Source organism: Vombatus ursinus, unplaced genomic scaffold (assembly GCF_900497805.2).
Source record: "Vombatus ursinus unplaced genomic scaffold, bare-nosed wombat genome assembly UNPS02003292.1, whole genome shotgun sequence".
Taxonomy (NCBI): Eukaryota; Metazoa; Chordata; class Mammalia; order Diprotodontia; family Vombatidae; genus Vombatus; species Vombatus ursinus.
Window position 1 is genome coordinate 271,878 of NW_020943070.1, and position 10,784 is coordinate 282,661.

Consider the following 10,784-nt stretch of genomic DNA (forward strand, 5'->3'; position numbering starts at 1 on the left):
GAAAGGAGAGAGAGAGAAGAGGGAAAGACAAGGAGGATGAGTGAGGGAGAGAGAGAGAGAGAGAAGGGGGGGAGAAGAAGAGAACAGGACAGAGAGAGAGGAGAGGAGGGAAGAAAAAGGAGAGAGAGGGAGGGCAGTCCTGGGCCCCCAGAGCAGCAGCCAGGGTAGACAGCAACCGCGCAAACCCCGGCGTCCTTGCCGTGTGTCCTCTATGTATCTCAGTGTCTTCCTCTACACGAGGGCACGACTCCAGGGCCTCCAAGGGCCCTCCCAGCTCTGAAGCAAGGATCCCAAGTACTACAGATATCACCACTTACAGGGGAGGAAACTGAGGCTCAGAGTGACTTGAGTCAGGCCACGCAGCTGAAGCTCCCACGTCTCCCCCCAGCACTCAGGAGAAAGGAAAGAAGCAAGCATTTTACGAAGCACCTACTATGTGTCGGCCACCGTGCTGACAGCTTTACAGATATAACCTCACTTGATTCTCACAACAATCCTGGGACAGGGGTGCTGTTATCTCCATTTTACAAGTGGGGAAACTGAGGCAGGCAGAGGTGAAGTGACTTGCCCAGGGTCTCACACCTAGTGTCTGAGGCAGGATTTGAACTCAGGTCTTCCTGACTTCAGGCCCAGCGCTCTCTGCACCGCCTTCCCTATTGGCTTCTACTAGAGAAGACAGTGTTTGTTGAATGAATGACACTTCCTGGCCACGTGATCTTGAACAAATCAATCTCCCTCTCTCAGCCTCAGTTTTCTCATCTGTAAGAAGGGGACAATAATACCTGAAGTAGCTACCTCACAAGGTTGCTGGGTGGGGAAGGGCGGAATGGGCCTGGCTCTGGAAAGGGCACAGGTTCAGTCACCAGAGGGCCTGGATTCAGATCTCACCTTGGACAAACTCCTTCACCCTCTGGTCTTCCACTTACACAGCTGAAAAATGAGGGGTTGAACCAGATGACACTGGCCTCCTGGCTGCTCCACGAACAAGTCCCTCCACCTCCCGACTCCAGGCATTTGTCCTGGCTGTGTCCCCTGCCTGGAATGCCCTCCCTCCTCATCTCCACGTCCTGGCTTCCTTCAAGTTCCAGCTAAACTCTCCCCTGATACAGAACCCCCTTCATTCTGGGGCCTTCCCTCTGTGAGTTATCTCCAATTTGGCCAGTTCTGCCTGTGCGTACATAGTGTTTACGGGTCAGCTCTCCCCATTGGACTGTGAGCTCCTCAAGGGCAGGGCTCTCTTTTCTTTGGTGCTGAGCACAGGGCCTGGGCACACAGGAGCTTGCTGCCTGACTAGCAGTTCTTGGCCTATAAGCACGTGACTTTAAAGCCCTACATAAATGAGAAGGGGCTGTTCTTCATCAGCTTGGGTTGCACCCAAGCTGTTCCCGCCCCCCTCTGGGGCCGTGCTGGACAAAGGCCTGGACTTGAGGCAGGAAAACTGGCTGGGTGACTCTGGCCAAGTCACTTCATCTCTGCCTGCCTCAGTTTCCCCAACTGTAAAAGGGAGATAGCAAAAGCACCTCCCCGCCAGGGTTGTTGTGAGGACCAAATGAGATAGCATTCTTAAAGTGCTTTGCAAACCTTGGAGCACCATAGAAACGCCCACAGATGAGGTGACCGAGCCCCAGGGGGAGGATGTGACTTACCCAGGGTCTCTCATCAGCGGCAAGAGAAAGTTGAAGACAGAGCTCCCTACCCCACTGCCCATGAGGCCATGCTCTTTTCTGAATCTTGGCACACAGGAAGCAGTGTGGTAGAGGGGAAAGAGCTGAGAGCTCCAGGGTCTAAGGACCTGAATGTCACTACCTGCATGACCTTGGGAAAGTCACTTCCCCGGACATGGGCCTCAGTTCCCTCAACCATGAAATGAATGGGGTTGGTCAAAATGGCCTCTGACGTTCCTTCCAGTGATCCTTTCTGGACTCATTCCACTGGGGTAAACTTACAGCGATAGCCCCCAGACAGGATGCCCATCCGTGCCTGGGACAGCCCGAGCCGACCCTTGCCTGGCGCTCCCTAAAAGACCGAGCGTACTGAGGAGCACGGCCTAGCTAGACCGTCCCCGTGGTGGGAAACCAGGATGAGACCTTGGGACTGACTCACGCGGGGGATTCTGGGCCTCCTGACCTTGGCCAAATCCCTCCCTCTCTGGGCCTCACTTTCCCTTCTGTGCAATGTGGGCATCTCCTCGGAGAGGGAGAGGTTCACATACCTGGGGCTGTCCTTGACCACCCTCCCCACCAGGCCTCTCTCGCAGCCAGGGCCAGGCCGGCCACCACCACAGAAGGAAGGATACAGATCTCCAAGTTCCGGTCTGGGTCTGGCCTCGACGGATCTGAAGCACCTGAGTTGGCCAGCAGCAGCATCAAGCAGAAAGCACAGAGCTGGGAGAGGTCCATGGTGGAGGCCCTGGAAGGCAGAGAAAGTGAGTGAGGTCAGGAGGGAGGCCCTGGGGAACGTGGACTTGGGATGCCCAGCCCCAGTGGGAGGAGGGCTCCTGGAGAAGCCCACTGCTGCAGAGGTCCTGGGTTTGAATCCTGACCATGCCACACGCAAGCTGCTGGACCTTGGGCAACTCTCTTCCCTTAGGCCTCAGCTTCTTCTGCTGTAAAAAGGTGGAATTAGATGAATTCTAAAGTCCCCAGCTCTTAATCCTACCTCCTCCTTTACCTATCATCACCTAAATCACCCAAAGGGACGAGTCAATAGAAGACCTGAGTTCAAATATGGCCCCAAATTAGCTATGTGACCCTGGGTAAGTCACTTAACCTCTGTCAGCCTGAGCTGCCTATGAAAAGCACTTTGCAAATCTTAAAAGTGCAATGCAAATTCGAGCTATTATTATAATCAGAAAGGAGCTGGTCGGCTGGCGGTACCTTCCTTACAGGGTGGCAAGGATACAAAGACATAATAACAAAAGTAGTTTACACTAATAGCCCCAGGAGGTTTGCACAAATAATGCCCATTCTCCAGAAGAGGAAAGTGAGGCCCAGCCATGTGGAATCAGGTCATAACTCCGGGGAAGTGCTTTGCAAGCAGAAGGTGCTACCTAAACGTCAGGTGGTGTTGCTACTATCGGGTCAGTAACCATTATTATCACAGGAGGTGAGGGAAGCGGGAAGAGACGGAGGTTCTGTTCTGCAGCGTTTACAGAGCCACCGCCGCCTTTTTACAGATGAGTGAACTGAGGCACAGAGATGGGGAAGACGAGGTGGAGCAGAGCCTGCTGTCGGCAAGCCCTGGACTGGACGGCAAGGAGGCGAAGGGGTCGGCGGGCTCGAGCCCCCAGGCTGCGGCCCTGAAGGGCCTTGCAGCGGGGTAGGGGATGGGGGATGGGGGAGGGGAGGCGATGCTTCCCGCAGAAAGGTCCCGTTCAGCCACTGCTGCCAGCGGCACGCATCAAGGAGGCGCCTACTGTGCGCCGGGTGCGGGGGTACAAGGACAAGACCCCAACGGCCCTAGGAAAGATGCCCCCCGCGCTCACTCGGCAGTCAGGACGAAGCCTCCCAGGAGCTCGGTTGGGGCCCCCGAGCAGCATGCCCGGCCCGCCCTGGCACTGCCAGGTCCCAGCTGGCACCGGCCGAGATGTGGAGGGAGGGGGGCTGGCTCCTCCCCAGCTCTTTCCTGAATGCCTCTTCTCTTCGGCTGATTTCCACCCCCCCCCCAGGACCAGCCCACCAGGAGATCAAGCGCAGGGGGGCTTCCCCGAAGCAGGGGGCCCCCAGAGGTCATTAGCAGATCTTGGGAAGGTCCCTGGAGGTCACCCACTCCAAGCCCCTCCTTACAGATGAGGAAACTGAGGCCAGACGGGGAAGTGACTTGTCCCGTCGCTCCGGCAGGCTCGGCTCGGGGTCGGGGTCCCCGGCAGCCCCAGCCCCCCGACACCCGGAGCCTGAGACCCCGGGGCACCCCGTCCCTCCCCCCCAAGTCCGGGGCGATCGCCCGCCACCTACCCCCGGCCCGAGCCGCCCCACGTGCTGTCGCCGCGGCCAAAGGGGCGCCTTCACTCGGGTGCGCTGGGGGCTGGCATGGGCACCGCTGTGGGGGGGGGGGCGGTGCTGCCGCTGCTGCCTGTGCCACGGACCCGCTCCCGCTCCTTCCCGGCCGGTGCAGCCTCCTCGCCGCCCGCCCGCCCGGGCGTCACTTCCGCCCGCTTCCTCCTCCCGGCAGCCCCCGGTTTGTAGTCCGCGGGCCGAGGCCGCCCGCCCCGCCCCCGAGGCGCCCCCTCCCTGCCCTTGCAAGCTTCAGCCCAGAAGCAGGATTGGGGCTGGGGCGTGGGGGTGGGGGTGTCAGAGGAAGAGGTTTTAAATGCCACCTCTTCCAGGCACTATCAGTGTGACCCATCACCAAGCCAGTTCTGAATACTGCCCTCCCACCTCCAGATCTTGGCTCCCAGGGTCCCCTCCACTGACACTGGCTGAACCCTCCCTCCCTTCGTCCTCTGCCTGGAACACCAGGCTGCCAGAAGCTGTCCGGCCTCCTTCAAGGCCTGCTCAGTTACCACGGCCTGTATGCAGTCTCCCTAATCAGGACATTGAGAAGATGTTCAGAGCCATGAGGGACCGAGGGGGTTCGGGAAAAAGCAGGGCTTACACACAAGTCACAAGCCCCAGTCCAGCATCCTTTCCATCTCCCCAACCAGAAGCATGATTCTGGTCCCTCCATGTTTCCAGGCCACTCTGGGCCCACCTCTCTCTTGCAATGACTGGTTCCTTCTTGGGGCATGGGCCTGTAATTTCATCAGTGTGGGAAACTCCCTGTGCAGAAACTCCTGCTCATGCAAATCAGCTTCTGGCTGGTGACCAGCTGGGGAGAGTTGCCCCAGGCTTGGAGAGGCCGCACCTGGAGCCCTGTGCTCTGGGAGGCAGGGCCGAATCCAGGCAAAGCCCTCTCTGATTTTGCCCTCCACTGTTGCCGTCACTCTGAGAGTAGACTCTGTTCACCTTTCATCCTGGGCATTGCAGCTCTTTCCAGCTGCCAAAATAACCTTCAAATCTCAAACGCAGGTCTAAGCACCTCGACCTTCCCCAGAGCCTGTGTGGGCTCCCTCCAGAGCAGGGGGGCTCTTCCCCTGCATCCCGGCCCCCTCCAGTGAAGCGTGTGAATGCTGTCTCAGAACACGTAGTTAAATGAAGAAAACAAAAGACAGCATGGCAAAGGTCACCAACTGCACTGACATACAGCTATCAGAATATTTCAGAAAACAAGTTCTAGGACCCCAGGCTAAGAACCCCGGCTCTAGAATAAAACACAAACCATTCAGAATTGTGGGTAAAGGGGACAGAGGCTGGCTCTGGGCACTTTTTTTTACTCTGTCTCTCCCATGCCTGGAATGCACTTCCTCCTTCTCCTCTCCCCACCTTCACTGGGCTCCTAGGATTGTGTACCCAAATCTGCTCCCAGCTCCACTACTCCAAACTTCCCTACGTCCTACTGCGCAGACTCAAAACTTTTACTTTTCGTCATCTAGGATATCACAAGAAGTCCAACCATGAATGTCAAGGAGGGGGTGGAATCTGCATTGGTGGAGAAAAGCCCTACTATGAGAAAATGCCATTCCACGAACATGTATAAAGCACCTACTAGGTGGTGGGCAAGAGGCCCCCCCGGCCTCGAAGTCAGGATGATCTGGACTCAGTTCCAGCCTCTGCCACATCCCAGTTGATGACCCTGGGCACTGGATGGGGCAAGTCACTGACCCTGCCCCACAACACTTTCTTGGGCCAGAGATTGTGGAGAGCTGCTACCACTCTGGAGGTAACGGAAGCTTCCTCACTGCCAGCTCTCTGAAATCATAGGGCCGAAACACAAAAAGGAAAGTGCCAGGCACTGGGACACCCTGGAAAAAAATGAAACATGCCCTGTCCTCAAGGAGCTTACATTTTACCGATTTGCTGATCCTTGAAGGATGGTTACAAAGCTCTGTATGTATCTTTTGGGGCCAAATAAAGACCATACCCCTAAAGTAAGATTTCTTTTTTTTATTAATTTATTTTGATTTATCAATAATCACTTCCCTATGTTTTTGAGTTTAAAATTTTTTCTCCTCCTTCCTCCCCACCACCCTCCCCAAGACAGTGCACAATCTGATATAGGCTAAACATTTACATTCATATTAAACATATTTTCACATTAGTGATGTTATAAGTAAAAATTAAAACTAATAGGAGGAACCACCAGAAAGAGGAAACAAAACTCAACAGAAGAGAAGAAAAAAAAAAATTCAATTAGGGTTAGTTCTTTCTTTGGATGTGGACAGCATTTTCCATCACAAGGCCCCTGGAGATGTCTTAGATCCTTGTACTGCTGGGAAGGGTTAAGTTTATCAATATTAGTCATCATACAACATGGCTGTTACTGCGTACAACATTCTCCTGGTTCTGCTCACTTCACTCAGCATCAGAACATCCACGTCTTTCCAGGTTTTTCTGAAGTCTGCCTGCTCGTCATTTCTTATAGCACAATAGTAATCCATTACATTCATACACCACAACTTGCTCAGCCATTCCCCAATTGATGGGCATCCTCTCAATTTCCAATTCTTTGCCACCACAGAAAGAGCTGCTGTGAATATTTCTGTACATGTGGGTCCTTTTCCCATTTGTATGATCTCTAGGACACTAGAAGTGCTATTGCTGGGTCAAAGGGTATGCACATAAAATAAGATTTCTTTAGGAGTAAAATGTAGCTATATAATCTTGAAAAATAATACCAAAGTTTTATATGAGCCAGATTGGGGAGGGGACCTCTACTTGGAACAATGATCTCATCTGCTGATGCCTGCTGTGCCCCGCCCACCTCCAGGACCATGTGAGATTCACACAAGGACAGCATATGTGAACATTCTTGGCAGGCTACTGCATATGTTACAATGGTGTTTGGTAGCTAAAATCCCAGGTGGGGCCTGGGGTGGGGGCTCAGCTTCTCTTTTTTCTTTGCTCTTTTTCATTGGCTTCTCCCCACAGGCTCTGTCTTGGGCCGCTTTTCCTTCTGTGGATACTTTCTCATTTGCCAGCCTCCTCAGCTCCCATGGGGTCGGCGAACGTCTCTATGCCGGTGACTCTCAGACCTCCACGTCCAGCTCAACTCTCTCTCCTGAGTTACAATCCACAATCACCAACTGCCTTTGGGCCATGGAGGAGTGAATTGGAATCTCCAGTTCAAGAAGTCCAAAAGAGCACTCCACTCCTTCCCTCTTCCTGCTGCAGGCGCCACCATCCTCGGGAGCCAGGCTCTCGACCTCAGCTTCATCCTGCACTCCTCCCTCATGCTGACCCTGTTTCCAATCTCGTCCAGTCTTGTCATCTCTACCTCTGCAGGTATCCCTCCCTTCTCTCCTTTCCCAGGGCCCCCACCCTGGGGCACCACTCATCTCCTTACAACTGGACTGTGCCACAGGCCGCTGCAGTAGCCTCTAACCCATCATCCACTGCCACGTCAAAGGAATCTGCCTAAAGCGGTCTGACCGACCGCAAACCTGCCAACTCCATGAACACCCATGGCTCCCTCTCACTCCCAGGACCCAATAGAAAGTTGTGCATTTAAAGCTCCTCCAACCCTGGCCCCTTCCTACCTTCCCACTCACCTCCATGAACTCTCTAATCCAGCTATCCTGGCCCTGACTCCATCACACTCTCTCGTCTTCACTGACTGTTCCCCAGGCCTAGGACGCTCTGACCCCTCACACCATCTACCACTTGGCGTGAACTCTCAAACTGAGCCCAGCGCTGGTCGTCCCCCCGACCCACACCTAATATTCCATGTTCTAAAGCCCCCCCAACTCCGGCATTCCAGGTTCCCAGGTCCACTCCTGCTCCCCTGCTCTAACATCCTCTGTGTTAAGGTCTCCTCCAGCTCTTACATCTCATGTTCTTAGGCACTTCTAGCCCTGACATTCCCTGCTCTAAGGCACTTCTAGCTCTGGCATTCCATGTTCTAAGCACTCACTCCCATCCCACCCCAACTCCTGCCCAGCTCTGGCATTCCAGGTTCCCAGGTCCACCCCTGCACCCCTGCTCTAACATCCTCTGCGTTAAGGTCTCCTCCAGCTCTTACATCTCATGTTCTTGGGCACTTCTAGCCCTGACATTCCCTGCTCTAAGGCACTTCTAGCTCTGGCATTCCATGTTCTAAGCACTCACTCCCATCCCACCCCAACTCCTGCCCAGTTCTGGCATTCCATGTTCTAAGGTCCCTCCCAGCTCTGGCATTCCAGGTTCCCAGGTCCACCCCTGCACCCCTACTCTAACATCCTCTGCGTTAAGGTCTCCTCCAGCTCTTACATCTCATGTTCTTCGGCACTTCTAGCCCTGACATTCCCTGCTCTAAGGCACCTCTAGCTCTGGCATTCCATGTTCTAAGCACTCACTCCCATCCCACCCCAACTCCTGCCCAGTTCTAGCATTCCATGTTCTAAGGTCCCTCCCAGCTCCGGCATTCTCTGATCCTAGGCTTGTGGTCAGTGCTATGAAAGTTCCAAGAGAGGCCTGTGGTCCTGACTCAGGGGGAAGGGATTCACGCTGAAAGCAGAAGCTAAACCTGGGTCTGAACGGCTGGGGGCTGACTCTCCAGTGAAACTGTGAAAGTCAGCACCAGTGGGCAGGTCCCCTTGGCCCCAGCTTTAACTGTTGAATCTAGCCATCCCTATGTTCGACTGCACACACTCAGGCATTGTTCTATGGTCTCCCTGTGGACAAATTCCGCCATGGGAATGTGACCCGGCCTCCGTGTACGAGGCAGGCTGCCTAATCACAGCTGCGCTCCAGGCAGGACAGCACAACATCTGGGTGGGGAGGCTCGGTTACTGCTTGAGGAAACAGGAAGGGAAGGCCACGAGGTCAGGCCCAGCGAGAGTCCTAAGACAAAGGCTGGGCCAAGTCAGGACGGGGTTCTTTTGAGCTGCAAAATCCGAGGGGGTCGGCTGTGCTACCCATCTCCACCTCGTGTTGACGTAGCCAAGGTGGCCGTGGGCAGGGTTGGCCATCCCCAGCTCCTGCCTCCTCTCAGTCAGGGAAGCTGTGGGCTCAGACACCAGGAGCGTCACGGTTTAGTCCAGAGTCTGGAATCCCCCGATGAGATGTGCTTAGCAGGCACAGTGGATAGAGCACCTGCCCTGGAGTCAGGAGGACTTGGGTTCAAATCTGGCCTTAGACACTTGACACTTACTACCTGTGTGACCCTGGGCAAGTCATGCCTTGCCAAAAAAAAAAGAAAGAAAGAAAGAAAAGAGAAAAGCTTAGCACAGTGCCTGGCACATAGTAGGCGCTTCATGCTTGAATTTCCAAGGACAGAACCGCCATCTTTGCTTCCTCCAGGCATCCTGTGCTACCTCGGAGCAGTTCTACTGCTCGTAATGAGCTGAAGATCTTTTTTCCTTGCAGTCACCTGCCGCTAGCCTCCCTCCGCAGCATCTCTCCGCGTGACAGGCATCCGAGTATCCGGGTCTTCAGCCATTTCCCTCTGAGTCCCCGCTTCACGCTGACTCTCTCCCCCGTGAAGTGGATGGACTCCCATTTCCACAGTACTCTCAGGGGGAAATCTGTGAGGTAGGTAGTGTGCATGTTATTATCCCCATTTTGCGGATGAAGAAAACGAGGCACAGGGAGGCCAAAGTGACTTGTCCAGAGTCGCAGAGCTCGGGAGCACTCTAGGCTGCTTCCATCATCCCTACTGTGTCCCTACATCACAGCGCTTGCAGATCCCTCATCGTTACGGTCCCCCTCCTTGGACAACTGATAGTTACTCAATCAGACCCTCCTAAAATGGGGCACAGAATCAGCAGCAACATTTCAGGGAGAATCTGGCTAGAATCCCCCAATATGGCGGGACAATGGACTTCACTTAGGAACTGCATTCGGCTTCTCGGCACACCGTTAGCTGCTATGACGGAAGCCCCCAGGTGAGGAGAAAATGGTCTTCACAGATGTTGGGAGCTCTCCATCTGCCCCAGCTACAGTCTCTGGAGTTGAGGCAAGGCTTGCCAGGCAGCACGGAGGAATCAAAACAGTGCTGGCCTTGCAGAATTGGGCCTTACCCAGTCTGGGCCTCAGTTTCCCGGTCTGTGAAATGAGGGGGTCAGAGGAGCGGCTTCTGAGGCCCCTTCCTACTCTGGCCCCCTCCTCATCTTCCTAGTCTGCAATCTGAAGGTCCAGGGCCAAGAACCCCCGGAAATCACAGCTCCTACAGAGACTCGAGAAAGCACAGGTCAGGACGGTTTTAAATCCTGTCTCTGTCATTCTCAATATTAGCTCCAGCTCCCAGCTTTGGGTCAGCCACAGCTGGATAGGCGAGTCAGCTGCATCTTCATCCTGCCGCAGACAGGTCCAAGCACACCGCTTGAGGACATATCACAGAAGCTGCTATGGGTCCATTACTCAACACCTCCATTGGGGCGTCCAATCAGAGGACTGAGGACAAGCGAGGTAGGTCACCTCAGCTCTATACAAGCTTCAGTTTCCTCATCTGTAAAATGAGGGGGCTGGATCTCTTCCAGGTCTAAATCTATAATCCTATAAACTCCAAGGGCCCTTCAGAGATCTAGGAGCGGTGAATCTACACCTTCCTGTCATGTCTGGGAGGATACTGGGGGATGCTGTGTGCTGTGCCTTGATGGAATCCAGATGCATGATATCTAGGGCTATCCCTAACCTCACAGGCTCAGAACCTGGCCAAGTAGGGAACTGAGGCGAAACTTGCTCTCAGAGACACCTGCGGCTTTCCCTTAACCCCAGAGAGCGATTTCAAAGAACCAGAGACGTTGTAGGAAGAGAAAAGAATGTCTCCTT

The 10,784-nt window shown here is 54.4% G+C and overlaps 1 protein-coding gene across 3 annotated transcripts in view; it reads right to left on the reverse strand.

Moving 5' to 3' along the window:
- Nucleotides 1-4,693, reverse strand: part of CCDC134 (coiled-coil domain containing 134) — a 14,281-nt gene extending 9,588 nt beyond the window's left edge. For 2 of the 3 annotated variants that reach the window (XM_027873312.1, XM_027873295.1), the window contains exons 1-2: nucleotides 3,954-4,028; nucleotides 2,297-2,409 (exon numbers count right to left, since the gene is read on the reverse strand). In XM_027873312.1, coding sequence (XP_027729113.1) covers nucleotides 2,297-2,399 — 103 coding nt within the window. In that variant the 5' untranslated portion in view covers nucleotides 2,400-2,409; nucleotides 3,954-4,028. Of the gene's footprint in view, nucleotides 1-2,296; nucleotides 2,410-3,953; nucleotides 4,029-4,593 lie in introns of those variants that run through there. The other variant, XM_027873303.1, reaches the window with a different exon arrangement.
- Between the last annotated feature and the right edge of the window lie 6,091 nt (nucleotides 4,694-10,784).